At 43.9% G+C, this 17,967-nt stretch overlaps 1 protein-coding gene across 2 annotated transcripts in view; it reads left to right on the top strand.

Annotated features, from left to right (window-relative positions):
* ZBTB48 (zinc finger and BTB domain containing 48) overlaps positions 1–17,967 on the top strand; it is a 478,630-nt gene that overhangs the window by 259,687 nt on the left and 200,976 nt on the right. For both annotated transcript variants that reach the window (XM_069610427.1, XM_069610428.1), the window contains one exon: positions 14,536–14,622. In XM_069610427.1, the coding sequence (XP_069466528.1) occupies positions 14,536–14,622 (87 nt within the window). The remainder of the gene's footprint in view (positions 1–14,535; positions 14,623–17,967) is intronic.

The following is a 17,967-nucleotide window of genomic DNA, read 5'->3' as shown; positions in this document are numbered from 1 at the left end:
AGTTAACTGTTAGGTAGGAATTAGCGCAGTCCCAACTGGTGAGGACTACACAAGACTTAACTGCTTGGTATTAGGTAACCCACCTTTTAATATAGGCCTGTACTACACAAGTTGGTAGTGTGACTGAGAGGGGTAATGTGAGCTGTAGAGCTGTGCAATTGAAATCAGTACGTACAAGTAGCCAAGTAACACTCACACACTTAGGAGTGTACATATTTAAACCTTGAGTATATTATAAATAAATAAGCATTCTTTAAAAAGCGATATCTACTAGTAACATTCAATCAAAGTTGGATTTGGTTTTTAAAAAACAATACAAGTTGGTAAATACTTTTCTTATGCTGCCACATGTTCTGCACATGGAGTGACTTCGGTAGAGGTTAGTATTGCACTTATGTTCAGTTAACAATTCAGTTAGGAAAGGTTGGAATAAGATTTAGAACATACTTCCAACAGTTTGTAAAACAATTACAATCTCCTAAAGGGAGGCAGTTAAACCTTTATCCCAGAAATAATAGTGTCAACAATTATAGCCTATGAGGGAACAAATACTGCCAAAGCCAGTAGGTTCAGAGGAGTGCCTTTAGGGACCTAGGACAGCCAAAGTCAATGGAAAAAGTCAATAGTTCTGATGCACTTCTTCTTAGATAAAGTCTTGACAAAGTTAATAAGTTCAGAAGAAATCACAGTGTAACTCAAGTGAGCTACTTTGTAGAGAGCACAAGCTGTTAGATCAGTGCAGGTGAGTTTAGATCAACTCGAAACAGTACTTCGCAAGATATGAAGCACAACATATGGTTAAAAGGTGAACACCCCAAGCACCACAGTACCTGTGATTCAAAGAAAAATGTTCCAGCTGGTTTCCTCCTTGCTACAGCTTGGGAGACCCTTGTTCCTGGACCTTGGTCATGGTGATGAAAGGGAGGACGTCTGGCGGGCTCCTGTGGCAGTACTCGGGAGAGGGACTCCCCAGCAATGGATTTCCTTTGTTTCAGCAGCACTTCAGTGTTTTGGCGCCTTTTCCTCGGCGTCAATGAAGAACGAAAACTCTGTTTGGAAGAAGCTTACTCCCTCGGTCCTGGACTCTGGTAAGGGGACTCTGGATCACGAGTTCCTGCTTCTGTAGGGTCCTCTGGATGCCCATGTAGATTTGGATGGATTCGGACTTCGCAAGACGATGCACTCGTCAATGGTCACAGGACCCCTGGCATTGGGATTCTGCAACTCCGGTGAGGCACAGCAAGTTGGGGGATGCGCCAAATGGAAGCTTGTCTTAAAACTAGTTGATCCCCACCAGCCGAAGGGAGGAAGTCATCCCGTACAGGTCTTCCCAGTCAATGTGAGAAAGGGGTCAGCACAGCTGCAGGTCTTCACTGGGCACTTCGTGGTCCATTAGGGTGCTGCTGGCATCTTGTCCCGTCTTCTTCTTCAGAAGTTCCTCTCCAGTGGTAGACTCTGCCTCTAGTCCCAAAAACCGCGCTTTTTATGTGATTTCCTATTTATTCACAGCCTATGCTGTTAATCGCACAGCAGAGCGGCTGTCCTTTCAGGACAGCCAGCCGTCCAGTAGGAAATGGTTTTGCTCAGGCACATCTAGAGGTAAAGGACAGGGAAGTTTTGTGACCCTCCCTCACTTCCTGCCTTTCCAGACACACTGGAGCATGAGCAGGCTTCAGAGCTGAATCCTGCTAAAGGCAAAACACACAAAGGACTGAAACCTACTTCAACTAACAGAGTAAAAGCCCAGAAGAAACCAACAAACAGAAAATGTGGAAAAAAGAAGACCGGGACATTTTAGGAAAATTGTCATCCATGGGTGCTGTACTGCAGCTGAGAATTCAGCTTGCGGTACAAATGCACACTAGTAGTAAAAATTATCCACTGTCACCAGCCATTTATAGTATTAGTGTAACAAAAAAATGCACATGAGAAGTGGGATAGAGAATTACTAAGTAACCCCCCAGCACTCCACCTAGGGTGGTGTGTGGTGGTCCCACAAAGAGAAAGGTAAGTAAGACAGGGATCATCTTACTATTCTTGGGAATGGTAGTTGACCCAAGAAAATGTATTTAAACATTCAGAGAAGTCCCAGGAACCTGCATCTAAGGTGCTGTGTCACCATACAAAAAGCAGATGCCTATGGAGTTCGTCAGACTCCATAAAACCGTAAAACACAAAAATCGTAGTCGGGGGGGGGGGGGGGGGGAGGGGGGAGACACATGAGGGAGTGAGAAAAAGGTCCCACTCACTCGGGAGTAATAATTCACAAGCCCCAAGTCTAGCAAAAGAGCTAGGGGTCTCTAAGGTTGAGGGGAATTGGCAGAGAAAAGAAAAGACTCCCCAAGTGTTCAAGAATTACATACTTGCAAAAGAAGTTGATTGATAACTGTAACTCTGAGAGTGAACGGTTACAAAAGTTCTTACTTATCTTGAATGTGTTGCACTATTCTGTAAAGTATATATAAGGTTCATTTACTCTACTATGAATTGGTTGTGCCTCTTCACCAAAAGTAATGCTGTTGTTCCACTTTACTATTCCTGTTGAGATACATGTAGGAGTGTCTCCTCAATTGGGTCTTGCTTCCCCTGACTTGCTGTTAGCCTGTCCAGAATAGGTCTGCCTAAGGGTATACTTGCCCGTAAGTTGCTGGTAGCTCCTTATAGGCTTTACTTAACTTGTGTTAGATGTGTGCCATCCTAAACCTAGCTAAAGAGTTATTGCTTACCTCAATCTGTTTTGATCTGTCCAGTACATTACAACATTAGGTTTTACCTGCCTAGAAGAGCTGTGTGCCATTCTTGAAGTGTTCTTAGGTGTAGCTACCCTTGGTCTGCCTTGAGCCATTCAAAAATAGTGTAATCCGTTCTTACTGATCTTAGACTGTGTTTCACTGAGCTAAAAAGTAAGTGTCATTGTTTATTACACCAAAAGGTACAACTCCCCTAGAATACTGTTATCATGAATCAGAGTTATAGGTTTTACTCCCCTAGAATAACTGTTTTCCTGAGGTTTTTGTGATTATATGTTTTTATTTTCCAACCATCAGACAAGTGTCCTCATGTCATTACAGTGATACAGGTACATGTCTATTTCAGCATCTTCAATGGGTGCCTGCTTACATTACATGATTCAAACCCCTCTCCCATGTCATGGTTTCCCTTCTGTGGTGCTCTGAACCACACCGCTGTTTCTGCCAATGCCCATCTTTTTAGGTCTACCCACCAGGTTTCCAGTCTGGGGCCCTCAGTAGATTTCCATGCCAATGCAATCCTGCATTTCGCTAGTATGCAGATTAAATCTTTCATTTTGGCAAAGTGGGCATTTGGTCTCCCCTCCCCAATAGAGCAGTCCCAGCAGGTAATACTGCGGGGGCCATGTCTGCATCTGAATGCCTCCTTGTGTCATCCCATTTGCTATTGCCCTCCAAAATTTCAGAATAACCGGACACCCCCAAAACATATGCATCAAGTCTGCTCCTTCCTGGGTGCATCTCGGGCAAACCTGGACTCTTGTTCCAGCTATGAGTGACAATCTGTATGGGGTCATATATGCTCTGTGCGTGACATTGAGTTTAAATCTAGCATTTCTAGAAACTACTTTCATGTAAAGCGGCTTTCTTTTCCACTCTGCGTCTGTCAGCGCTCTCCCAATGTCAGTTTCCCACTTATGGTGCACCTTTAGTTCCATTGTAAAATCGAAATTAGATTATACACAAGTAAATAAAAAATAAAATAAGTTCCATTTCCCCCACCTTGTCCAAGAACAGCTTATTGAGTCTGGAGACCATGTGTCCCCCTTCAGATACATCATACATGGTGTCTAGTGTCGCGTTAAACCCTACTTCATTTTGTGGGACCAGACCATCTCCTCCTAATTCTTCTAACCATGTTTAAGTGCAATAGGAACTGACCTTTGTGGATGCCATGTTCATCGATCAGGGTCTGAAAGGTTCAGTTCGCTATCTCTCACAAGGTCCCAGATATTGGCCACTCCTCTCATCCCAGTGTCTCCTGTACTGCGCCAGTGCGGCCTGTTGTTCACCTATTATTTCTGTCGGGGGGTGGGGGGTCCACCGAACAAGGATCTGGGGTGCCCAGGTGTCTCCAGGTTCTATGCCATATCTCTTTACCTAACTACAGCAACTGGGAAGGTCGCTCCTAGGCGAGCTCCTTTACCCAGAGTACTTCCTTCAGAAAGTATTGCTTCAACAGTGGTTGTTGCAGTAAGGCTTCAAGTGAGGTCTCGTCCCCCAGCCATTGAACCACATGTTGCAATTGCCCAGCCAAGTAGTAGCTTTCAAAGTGGGGCACCTTCATCCCACCCTCAGCATAGTCCTTCTGCAGTGTACTCTGGTTGATTCTGTTTTTGCCTCCCTCCCACAGGAATTCCCTAACCTGCTCTTTCAGGTTCCGGAAGAAGAGTGCCGGTATATTGTACAACACGTTAGTAAAACACTATAGGAGCCTGGGGAGTACAACCATTTTTAGGAGAGCTGCTCTCCCTGTGACTCCGAGGGGCAGCCTTCTCCTGAACTTCATGGCGCTGGCCACACCATCCGCAGCTTTCTGTGTATTGCTCTTATGTGAGGTCTCTGGGTCATGCCGTATTGCAATGCCCAGGTAGCGAAAGGTCTACGTCTGCCATTTGAGGCCTATTAGGGGCAATTTCTGCTCTCCAAGGGCTCTAAGCCCTGCGAGTGGAAACGGACAGGATTTCTCTTGGTTCACCTTGATCCCTGACACCCTTGCAAACTCGTCTGACATCCAGCAAGTGTGGTAGGTTGTCCTTCGGCCTGTTTACATACAGTAGCATGTCATCCGCTTACAGGGAACTCGGGTGCACTACTCCTTCCAAAGCCATTCCTGCCTCAGCATATTCCTTTCTGACAAACACGGCCAGTGGTTCTATAGCCAGGATATACAGCATTGGTGACAGTAGGCAGCCCTGCCTTGTTCCCTTTTGCACCTCCCATAATTCAGAGATTTGCCTGCCTGTCTTCACCCTGGTTACAGGGCGCTGTGTAGATTAGTTTAACCCATCGTAAGAAGATGTTCCCTATACTGTAATGTGCTAGGGCCGTTGGCAGTCAGTACCAATGTACTGAGTCTGAGACTTTGACTGCACCCAATGATGCGACTGCGCATTTGCCCGACAGGTGGTTAGTGATATCACATGGTGTAGCCTTCGCAGGTACCACATGGTGTTTCGCCCTGGGACATAACTAGTTTGGTCTGTGTCTACTAAGTCTCCTATTATCCTCTTTAATCTATTTGCTAGGACCGCCGTCAGGATCTTGCATTCCTGGTTTATCATGGAGAGGGACCTATATGATCCACAACTCTGTGTTGCATTGCCTGGTTTGAGGATCGGTATAATGGTGGCAGTGTTTATAGTTCGTATGCTTCCATGAAGGCACTCAGCAATGTGGGTGCCAGTATGTCTGTATATGTTTTGTAGAACTCTCCTGGGAGTCCGTCTGGTTCTTGGGTTTTGGAAGTAGGCAGCTCTTATGACTTCACTTATTTCCTGTAACGGCAGTGGTGCGTCCAGCTCGACTGTCTGGTCCTCCCTGAGTCTCAGCAAGTATGTATGGGACAATGCTTCATTCACGTCACTCCTACCCCTTTTGCCTCATCTGTATACAGGGATTCATAAAAGTCATACACATGAACTTTCTTTTTAACATAATCTGCTACACAAAGGTGACTTTTTGCATGCAAGTGACAGGAATGTTAATGTATGAATGTACTCCCACGCCTTCTTTTCTTTTTGGTGGTTCAAATCTCAAATATTATGTTAATAATGTGTGTGCAATTTTTTAAATATCATTTAATGCATTTTGTTATTGAATCCCTGTTCACACGGTATTCTTTTTTTGTTCCTCATTTGCACTTAATTGGCATATAACAAACCTATTTCAACTTTTGTTACTAACAAGTTTTGGAACCCCATTGTGTACAGAACAAGCATTGCCTAATTGTTTTTAGCAATGTGCACCCTTGTGTAATAAATGAGCGTACCCATGTAAGCTTGAAACGCAAGCTTTATTGTAGGCCCCCGGAGAGATAAGCTGCCGGGACACGAATGACCTTGAACGCTCTAAGAGCAAATGTTCTCTGAACTCTACGTTCCACTGACGTGGTGTCAGTGTATAATCTAACATCTCCCTTCCTATACGAAACGGAGGATGGGACATATGAATAGGAGGCAGAAAGAGAAGAAAAGAAAGATGAAAGAAAGTATGTGGAGATTTAAGTGGATGGAAATAACTGTGTGACAGTAATAACATTAGCAAGAGTTTCTAAAGTAGAGGATATTGTGGCATGCACTTCAATAATAGACATAGTCACTGTTAAACTTTCGGATGGCCCTCCGATTCCTCTTGGACAGTCCACCAACAGAACCTTTATCACTCCCATGAAGGAACTTGTCATCTTCTTAGTAACCTTGTTGGAGTATTTCTTTTGTCTGAACATTGTCTTCCAACAGTGTGTCTTTACTTGTGCTTTGTTTGTTGAAGTCTTTTTCTATTTTCACCAGGTCATCACCAGACCATCTCTTTCCATCATCCAACACCACAGATTTGCCATGACAGCTCACCACTCTTTGCGGGGACCTGAAACTAGATTCGCCTTTGGGTGTTTTCTTGTGCTCTCTGACACATACCCAGTCTCCTTCTTGGATTACCATTTCTTTTACTCTGTTCCTTGACTCGTAGTATGCTTTCTATTTACTTTGTTTTTCCTTCACTAGTTTCTGGACATGGTCCATATTCATTTCTTCCTCCCCAGTGTCCATGAAAATCCATGCTGCTCTGAGTCGATTACATGAGACTCTGCCTCTCATCATAGTGAACGGTTCAACGTTGGTGGTGGTATGTGGAGTTATCCTGTATGAACATAGGGCCTCCTTAAGTGTCTCCCTCCACGGAAACGTGTTGGCCACGGCCAATTGGATCACACTCTTTACCCTGTTCATTCTCTCTACAAGTCCATTAGAGATTGCGTGACATAAGGATGGGGTTATGTGATGGATTGACCTATCTCTGAGGAACTCCTGAAATTCCAATGATACAAATTGTGATCCATTGTCAGAGACCAGTTCTTCGGGATCCCCTTCTCTGTTGAACACATCTGTCAGAAAATCGGTGATCTTTTTTGTGGTTACACTTGTTGCTGATATGCCCCACTCTGTCCATTTAGAGGTGTAGTCTACAAGCCCTATGATGTAAATTTTAACAGCTTCAAGGTTTTCAAATGGACCCATGATGTTTATTGCTAGCTTGGACCAGACATTTTTTGGGTTTTTCTACTGGCTGTAATGGTTTTTCTTCTCAGAACTTTGGACTTGTCGCTTGTGGCACAGGCAGAGCAGTTCTTGACCATTTCTTCTGCTTCCTTCCACATGTTCGACCACCAGTAGTTGCTTCTCAATCGGTTCTTTGTCAAACTTCTCCCTAGGTGTCCTTCGTGTGCCAAGTCGAGTAGTCTTTTCCTGAGTTGTACTGGCAGAATTACTCTATCACCTCTATAGACGTGTCCTTCGTCCATGGATATTTCTTCCCTGATGGGCATGAAATTTGTCAGATTTTGACACGATCCTCTCCAGTCATTGACTATTGTTTTCCTAATTTCTTGTTCAGGATCGTCGCCGGTTATGTTTTTACAGTCATCTATGGGAATGGCCGGATTTATGGCAGCTACCATGTCTCCATCTAGACATTCTATCTCAGTATCTTGGTTGGTCGATAGTCTGGAGAAACAGTCAGCCACTTTATTCTGTGCCCCTGGAGTGTAACATACATGGAGGTTGTATTGCATGATATCAAGGATCCATCGTCTGATTCTTGGTGATATGAGGTGGGGTGTTTTGGACTGGAGGACATGCACTAATGGCTTGTGGTCTGTTCGGAGTATGATGGGTAGCCCCCAAATTAAGTTCTGAAATGTTGTAGGATCCACTTCACTCCCTTTCTATTGTGGAATAATTCAATTCTGCTCCTTTCAACACTCTGGACGCAAAGGCAATTGTTACTTTGTTCTTATTTTGTATTTGTTCCAGGACTCCTCCCAGACCGATCTTACTGGCATCCACTGATATGATTATCTTTGCCTTGCAGTCCTACATTCCTAAAACTGGTTCTTGATTGATATTGGACGTTATTTTTCCGAATCCCACTTTACATTCTTCAGACCATTCAAACCTATTCGCCTTCTTCATGATGTTCCTCATATTCCTAGTTTTGTTGGCATAGTCACCTATGAATTTGGAGTAGTTGGCCGATTCGAAAAATACTCTTCCCTTTATGTTGGAAAATATAAATATGGGGGCGCCAGCACTGTTAAAGTGCTCTCTCGGTCAGCGCATCGGCAGGTTTATGATATATAAGTTCCTCCTACCTGCGTTGCCACTAACGGTTGGTCTGGCGTGATCAGGAGAGACCGCAGTGGGAAGCTGGAGCATGGTCATATGCTTGTCATTGTACAGAGCACGGTACTCATCGGCGGCGCAATGGGGCTAACTCCGGGGGCCTTATTGGGTACTCCTCGTCACCATTTGTAATAAATGGCCGTACCAATGTAATCTTGAAACACAAGCTTTATTGTAGGCCCCCGGAGAGATAAGCTGCCGGGACAGGAATGACCTTGAACGCTCTAGGAGCGAATGTTCTATAAACTCTACGTTCCACTGACGGTGTGTCAGTGTATAATCTAACACCTTGTCTGCAACATAACTTAACTGTACTTTATATCTCCTCCTGAGTCTAAGCGAACTGCTCAGACACCATAACATTAAGAGTTTGGCCAAAGACTTTTATTGTTAAACTGGTTGCACCTTTAGATTGGCTTCTCAGAACTCTTCACCATAGGTCATCAAAAACCTAAACCTCCTTAATGCATTCATTAAGCACCTGGACTAGGAGGCATTGCCAAAATGGCACTGTTTGAGTTTAAACTGGTGTAGACTGGTTTAAAGACTTCTAGACTTCCCTGGCTACATCCTGTGTTGGCGAGCCATTGTGGTTGGTGGTTTTTAGGGCCAGCCAGATGGGTTGACCTCCCATGCATTTGGGTTGCTGCACAGTAATTTGGTTGGAGGGCCGGCTTAGACTAGCCCCTCTCTGTGAATGTATTCTGAGTGGGGAGAAGCATGCCCTCATCTAAGATTATGTGCCTGAGCTCTTGGAAGACTGCTGCTGAAGGTGTGTTGATGTTGAGGACCCCTAGTGTGGCCATGCTACCCTCGACCCCTTGCCCTTGCACCCTTATCCTTCGCTCCTTGTGGAATCCCATCCCTCGCTCCTTCTTAGTTTCCTGCCATTGTGTTTGCTGGTTGTACAAGCTGTTCATTCATGGGGCATCTTTCCTCGCCTCTGAAGTGCTGCCTCTATAATATCATTCTGGCCCATATGCTTTGAATTGGAGAGCCTCTCTGACTTTTACGTTGGGTAGCTTGTTACTGCCTCGCATCAACTGTTATGGTACCAATTGGGTCGCCTCCTGCCCTCATCGTGAGACCATTTCTTGCTGGCTATCTAACATTTTCGGTCACTCTCCACCACCTCATTCCCCCCCGAGTCATCCTGAAACCTTGATCGGATTAGTCCTTCAGCACGTTGCCTTCTTTATGCATGCTGCTGGTGCTTCAGCCTGTGTGTTGTCCTCCCAGGTGTCCTGTTTGTTGCCCCTTTGTGTCCTCTGGATACTCAATGGATCGTGGGTTTAAGTTTGTTAAAGTTTTGAGTTTCCAATTTTGACTAGCCTGACTTAAACATGAAGCCCAAACTCACTGTTCCCCCACCGTTCCTGGGCAGAATCTTCCACATCCAGTTTGATCAGTGCTTGTACCTGGCTCCTGATATATTCTTCTGATTCTTCTGATTCTTCAGGGGTTCGTTCGGTCTGAGAATATTTGTTTTTTTAAAGTCTCCCTTCTACAGAATGTTCCATTAACTGGAGCGGGCATGTGCTTAACCTGCACTTGCTGGTGTGCTGTTTCTTAATCCCTGGGCAAAAACGTGTCTTGGCGGTCTTATCTGGCATCTCCCCAGGCAAGTTGCACCTTCTTCTGCTGCTGTAAATTGAAAGTAGAATTTGCCTCATTATTCCCCATAACCGTGGCAAGCACATTGGGTTTGCCCAGTTGTTCTCCATGGGAAAACCTTTGGGCACTCTGCTAACGTACCTACAGTTATACTAATAGGTACTTACCTCGAGAATAACATTTTTCTAGGTATTCCTTGACGGTCGGCCTAAAATTTCTAGAGCCGTTTGATAGTCCTCAAATTTAACAGTGATTTTATTATCATTTCTGAGTATTAAAGCACTGCTCACCCTTTGCCTTTGCATACAATTGGATATGATGTAAACATTTGTCTGTTTGGGTTTTATGGTGTAGTAGAACCGATTTTAGCCCAATTATAAGTTTCATTGTTTCGAGTTACTTTACTGACTGACTAGTATGTTCTGCCCATGTGTTTAATACCCTTTCTCCCTTCTCTAACAGTTCTCTGTAGTAGTATTAATTTCTTGTTAGGATTCTTCTGTTACACTAGGTGTGAGGTCGGAAGACACTGTTCATCCTGTGGTCTGGCTATGATTTCATGACTGTATCCTGCCTGTGTCTAGAAATCCCCCCTTTGCTCGCCTTATATTACCATTATATTATGTAGGATATTTTGCTACCTGGTATTAATGAAGTTACTGGATTTAGGAGTGGGAAGAGAATTATTTGAGGCCCTTTAGAGTTTCTTCATAGCATACTGCCTACTTCTTTTACTAGAGTGTATATATTTTTCAGTATTTCTTTTTACTATCTTTTATTGGGCTTAATTGGCTCTGGTGCAGCCCATCCCCTCAATGAACGTTACCCATTGAGAGTTTTGGTTAACTTAGTGGACACCCTGTTTTCTCCCTCAGGATAGGTTTTGTTCACACCCTTCACCAGAGGACTGTGGAAAAATCTTACAAACAGTATTCATCAGCAACACAGCCAAACTAATGTCATCCTTGGAGACTTCATCAGAGAGGCTGTACTTGAAATGCTAAATATCATGGACAAGTAACTAATTACAAGAGCAACCCACAACAAAGGCAACACACTCAACCTGCTATTGACCATCTCACCAACCAACATATGACTCGCCCACCCCTCGTACCCCACCATCTTTGGACTGGACAGGTTAGACAGCCATAAACTGACTCCTGGAAGCATGCCAACGCCACCCCAACTGCGCCACAGTAATATTCAGATCTGTGGGTAACAGCAGCTCAGCCTGACAAAGACTGAATGTGTTATACTAGGACATTTCACCAAGTATGTCCAAGTCAATAATTAGTTGACTGAAATCAAGCTTGACAGTTCCATGCCTCAACTCTCACCCAGTGCAACATTTCTCATCTTTATCATCTACTGTGATCTCTCAATTAAAATGCACAACGCAGAGAAGACCCAAAAAATATGATACCAGTTTGCTCTCCTCTGCAAAGTTGAGCCTTTCATTCCTGCCCATAGTTTAAAACAGCTGTCTAAGCCCTGGTCATCTCCCACCTGGGCAATGTCAATGCCCTACTTACAGGAGTCCCAGGTGCCACTTTAACCCCTCTCAAACTGTCCAGTAACCTGCAGCATGCCTCTTCATACGATCTAAGAAAATTCAATTGCCCACTCCCCTGGCTTCCAGTTAAAGCATGTGTCATGTTCAAGACTGCCTGCATCACCACCTAATCAGTCACAACGAAAACACTAGTCTACCTGGCACCATCCGTGCAGGCCAGCGCACCACCAGAAGTCTCAACATTGTCAGACTGTATACAAAGATCTGCAAGATGGGTGAAGAAATGTGAAATAGGCCTTTTCCTACTATACACCCCGTCTCTGAAGCAAGCTTATCAATGCAAAAAAGAATGGCCCCTTCCAAACTACACTTTTGGGAAGGAATTGATGAAATATTCTTAAAGAAAATCTTGCAAGTCGCTGATCACTCCACTCAACCCTGCTTCTCTCCTTAGTCATCCCAGCTTCTCTGTGCTACTCCTGCCCCCTATTTGTAACCGCCGGGTGTGTCCACTATGCCCAGTACTCCGTTGCTTCCCATACACCTCTCGCAGCTCCAGGCCGTGTAGCACTCAACATTCCTAGCACTTCATCTGTGGCTCACCCTTGAGCGCAGAGCCCACAGCCCTGACCCTCCACCATTCTCCCTTGCTGCAATTTCACATTCTGAATACTCACAAGGCGTAGTAGGATCGTCCTGTTTTCCTCTTCCCGCCACCCCCCACTGCGATTATTTATTGTGTTTTTATTGTATTTTATTGTATTTCCCACTCCTGCTCCCTCCCTTGCCCTGTGGGCCATTTTGAAACAGTATTTTCTTATTGTATAATCGCCTAAACAGCAAACCATAAATAACAAAACTATCTTGTTTCCTGCTTTATAACTTTTGGAGCAATTTTACAGTCCTACCTCTTGCACATGCATTCCTAACCAGTTGTAAAGTAGAGTGTGTTCTGGAATCATCAAGGTGATTTATTTCCTCATTCAAGTATGTTGACTGGATGTGATGGACAAGATGTTCAAGGAGTTGGGAGGAAAAGAGTTAAGTGTTTTTTTTTTTAAAACAACAAAATAAAGGAATTTATAGACTGTGTTTTTTTTTAAAGGACAAATGTTATAGCTTTTTTTTTAGTATGGAAAGCTAGAAAAAAGTGAACAGTTGATTTTGGTTCCATCAGAAAGAACTACTAGGGAGATGATGGGATTGAGAAGCAGTTTCCAGAAGACACCTTATCTGCGACCTGCAATAAGGACCTCTGGTATCAGAAGCCCTGTCTTGAGAAAACGGCACAATGAATGACTGATCACTTTGTAAATTTGAACCCCTCCTTGAGTTCCAGCTGTTGGCAAACAGACCTCTCTTTTCTTGTTCTGAATTGTCATTGATGGATGTAATGCTATACATGCTTCAATAGCTTAATCATTTGAATTTTGATTAGGTCTTTTTATCTGGATTCAGATTTAAACATAAAGGATGAAATGCAACCTAACTTCCATGTGTCCACTTTCAAAAATGTGCACGCATAAATTCCTGGGACTTCATTTTAGATTGACAATCATTGGAAGCATTTAACGTGGGAGCCTCTGTTTTTGATGGTTTGTCTATGGCCAACCCAGTGGCAGTGCTTCATTGTGCTGCTGCATAGCTAGTGTCTGGAGCCAAACAATATGATCAAATCACTCCAAATACCAAACATCTGTGTTGGCTGCCTCTTCGAGCTGGACTGCAGTTTACAGTGAACTCTAACTTTTAAGTGTTAAATGCCTACTGTGACGAATCCCATGATGTCGTTGCTGCATCCGATTGGGAACCCCTTCCCATTAGGCCAGGTTGGTGAGGCCGCTGCACGATAGTCCCCATCGGGACGGTACTCAGCAGGTGGATCTCATGGGAAGGGAGAACCTCTTTGGGACCAGTGACGACCACATCAGGAGAGATTGGTATTCCAACCCATCACATTACCCTGGTGCCCCTTTCCAGAGATACCCCGCCTTTCCTTCCTCTACTCATTCCTCTTAACACCTCATGCCCTATCTACTTTGCTAAGGTGACTCAAATAGACAGTACTGAGACGAGGAGGAGTTCTAGTGGGTTACCATATCAATACTCCCAAAGTACTGAGACAAGGAGGGAATGCGGAGCAGTACAGAGTACGCATTGAAACCACTTTCACCAGTGCTAGTGGTTCACGAACAGTGATGGGCAGAAGTAAGATGAAAAACCAACGAAGGACTTCACAGTTTGTCAAGCCCTCCCAGGAGGAACCACGAGAGTTGAGACGAGCTTGCCGTGCAGATGGGTGCTGACCAGGACGCCGTGCAGAACGAGAGAGTCCGGGGTTGGTCCAGGACCGGAGATCAGGAAGGGATCCCCTGGACAAAAGACCTCTGAATCAAGGAGACATCACTTTTGATTTAGCTAGGTTAGTATGTAAGGGCCAGAGCTAGGATTTTGACACTGGACAGTGGAACTTTTACTTTCAACATTTTGACATTAGCCATTTACGCTGGGGAATCCCCTCTTAGAGTTGGGGTTTATTTTTCCTTTTGCTCCTTTGAATAAAGGTTATAGCCAACACCATGACCCATCCATGACCCATCCATGTCAGAGTCTTACTTCTGCACCCTTCCACTACAAACTAAAGATTTTGAGTGGACTAACGGGTTTCAGAAGAGAGGCTCTATGCACCCTGTAAGTCATTGAATCTTAAAATGTAGAACTATTAAGCATTTGTTGTGTGGAGCTGTTGTGAATTGCCTACCAGTACCATTAAGAAGGTTGCTCGTCTTTATTTTGCTTCATTAACATTTTAGAGATTTCTTGAGTAAACGGTTGTGTTTTAAAACTAGATTATCTTGACGTCTGAGATTGTGTGCTTGTCTAAAACTGTTTTCCTATCCTATTGTACATTGCTCAGCTGTACTTATTCCTAGTCAACATTTTTCTAAACATAATTTCCATATCCATTTTGTTTCAGTGCTCCCCCTGTTCCCAGCAGTTCATGAAAAAGAAAGACCACCAGAGTCATATGATAAAGTTGCATGGAGCTCCTAAACCACATGCAGTAAGAATCATGACTGTTCCTTGTTGCATGAAGTGTTTTTTCCTCCCCAAAACCTGCTTTGCTCTTTGAAACTAAAAACGCGTGTTAACATATAGTGTCAAGTTGCTGTTTATTAGCTTTGTCCGGTGCCTACAATACACAATGCCATTAGGGGCCAGTTTGCACCTGTGCTAAAAAGTGAGCAACGGCTTTGATAATACGATATGGAGCAAACCGGTTTTGTCACAATCCGTATTATCTAAAAATGTTTGCACTGGGTAAAAAATGCATCAGGCTTATTTTTGTATTTATATTATCTGTGTTAAATAACAAGAAATGTTTGCTGCATTTATTTTCATGTTACACAGCAAACCTAGGAAATAAAACAATCTGCTTCATTTTTGCCCAAGTGAAAACCCTTATCTTACGGATTGGGGCAAAGCATATTTGCTGCATTTTGTATTATATAATCAGTAAAAGTGGTGCTACATTAATTTGCTCCATTTTTTTGCAGAAGGGCAAAGCTTTGCTAATTTGAGCTCATATCATAAATTTTTTGGCCGACAGCTTTCTGTCACTACTTTTACCAAATATATTGGGCAAGATTTAGTTTAATTGCTTATCTGGGGTCAAGGTGTCTGGAGATGTCTGCTGTAATACTGGCTTCTGGAGTTTGTGGCCCGCAGCAAAAGCCTAAATTGAATGTGCCCCTATCTGGCAAATCATGGCAGCATAAGCAAAATGCTAGTATTTTCCACAGTATGATAAAATTGTTTACATTTAATGACTCATTTCAGATAGTAAGAGTTTTGCATCCACAATTCAAAAATTTGAATGGTACAGTAATTTACTTAACATATTTTCATGTTACATACATAGTCTCTAATATGTTGCAAGCTCAGATCAAATACACACAAGCAAATCATACCAAATCCTATGTCTGAGATTCAGCAGACCCGCAAGTTCTCAAGACTTGTCGGCACTCCTGAATTGCTCCTGAAGTCAGCCAAAGGCGCCCCAACTCTCTGCTTCCAATATTTGTTGTTTCCTATAGTGCTGTACACCAGGGGTAGTGGTTTCAGAGCACTTTGATAACGGGCAACACAATTACCCATTATTCCCCACATTTGGGGAACACCATTCACATCCTCTCAAATGATGAAGGCATGAATTGGTACGGAAGGGTTTTAAACCCCTGCTCCTGCAACAACTTCCATCGATCTATCCCAGTCTCAACATGCATCTTATCTGATGCACACTTTTTACAGCCATCTAATGTAATTTCCTGCCTCAAATTCAGATAATTTCCCCCATAGTCTTCACTGACAACAAATACCAATATTATATGGTCTGGTATGTCCAGACATCCACAGGTACCCCTTTGCAGCTCAACTTTACATATGTGTTGAATGGATACATGATACCTCAGACAAGCTTTGGTGGCAGAGGACAGCATAGTAGGTCCATCAGTTCTCCATGTGCTGGTTTGAAGAGGGGCAGACATCCAGCGGTAAATTAAGGGCCCCGTTATGGCATATAATTGTGAGAGCTTCAGATATGTGGGAGAGGAAAAGTAAGTTGACTATGTTTCCACCGTTCAGACGCAAATGCTGAACAGTCCTGATGTCACACTGGCCAGCTATAACAATGAATGTATAGGATACAGGTAGGGAGGGTGGGAATTCCTTTGGAAAATGTTTAAGGGAGATTATGTTAAGTCTTGTGGCAAGAAAACAAATGTCTTCTGTCCACAATCTACAAAATATTATACATTGCATAGAACGCATGATAGTGGAACTATGTGAAAGCTTGAGAAAAGGACCCCACCAATACCTCAGAAGAAGAGACTAGAAAGGCATATGGGTAGGGACTGTGTACATCTGCAACTGTTTTAGCACAATGATTTGTTGCAAAGGATCCTATGGCATTGGCAGTTGTTACCTAAAATACATTTCCAAGAATCTCTGTTGGTGGCACAGTGTAAAGTTGGCACCTTCTCAGCATTTGGTGGATCTGCACAAAACTGGAATTATTCTAGGAAGGGGTTGTGAGGTAAAATAATGTGCACATTACGTGGGGGGCATCTTGAGTTAATTTGGTTCAGCTTGCCACATGAGATTAACTTTCCACTTTGCTTGTGTAACATAGCTTTACCTTTTAGCTGATCAAGGAGTTATTGTGGCAGCGTGGAGGGTTCAGCAGTTTCTCTCTTAATCAATTGCATCAGAGAATATGGTAGACCTAAGACAGGTAATGAGCCTGGTGAATGATCAACCTAAGGACATCTGGGATATGTAGAAGCTGCACCTTGATTATGCATACATTGAGGACCTCGCCTACATATCTGTGGAGCTTGAAACACCATCTATTCGGATTCCACTGTAGGGTTAAAGGAAGTATTGGATAAGAGTAAGCAGTGCATGGTTGTGCATTCACTACACCTAGCCAAGCAAGGGTAGGATGTTCAAGATCTTGTCCTCAAGTGCAGCCTTTCCTTGGGCTTCTGCTTTACTGCCCTTGCCTGTTTTGCTCATTCTTGTGGTGCAAACAGACTAGTGCCCAAGACTGTCAGTACTGAGAGACATTCTCTTTGTGAATTCTTGCATTGTTACAATTGCACGCATCACCTTACAGTGGAGGGAGGGAGGGAGGGAGGGAGAGAGGGAGATAGATATATCTCTCTCGATCGTTCCAGTCCCATTCCACATCTCTTGAGCCTGAATGTCTTTTGCTGGGCAGATGAGGCGACAAGTGCCTATCTATTGTGCAGATCCGTACCATTGGTGCACTTGGGCTTGCTCCCAGACTAGATCCAGGATAATAGGAGGGCTTGTATAACTTTTCATCAGATCACTGTTGGAGCAAAGAAGAGCAGGTCACTGACAACCCGAAAATGACCCCTGCAGCTGGCCAGCACTAGTGTTGTCCAGGTGAAGCACTGTTATTCTGTCCTGATCTGAAGAAGGCCTTCGTTGGAGCTTCAACCCCTGGACTGATGGGAACAACCAGTCACGACCGCTGCTCGAGGATATGTGCCTGCTTAAGTCTTCAGAAGTGTCCCTGGACCAATCGGTGCATTGACCAGCTCTTTCCTGGGCCACCTTGCTGCAGCTGTTACTGTTCTGGGCAGAGCCTTGGAACTTTGCAGATCTTCAGCTGGTGCCACAAGTTGACTGCTCCTCCATTTTCCGTTGTATCACACTAAAGGAAGCTGTGCTGGGCCTGCTCCTGTGTTTGTCATTGGACCATGGCCATCACCACCTGACCGTGGTGACCTTTGTTGAATCTTGTCTTCATGTCCCTGCGGTGTCCCATGGCTGTCTATTCAACATAAGTCTTAACCTGTCTTCTACTGGAAGCTGTCTG

The sequence above is a fragment of the Ambystoma mexicanum genome, chromosome 8, assembly GCF_040938575.1.
Source record: "Ambystoma mexicanum isolate Mex_15411 chromosome 8, UKY_AmexF1_1, whole genome shotgun sequence".
NCBI classification, from domain to species: domain Eukaryota; kingdom Metazoa; phylum Chordata; class Amphibia; order Caudata; family Ambystomatidae; genus Ambystoma; species Ambystoma mexicanum.
The sequence above is the reverse complement of the archived record's forward strand: the minus strand, read 5'-3'. Positions and strand labels throughout refer to the sequence as shown.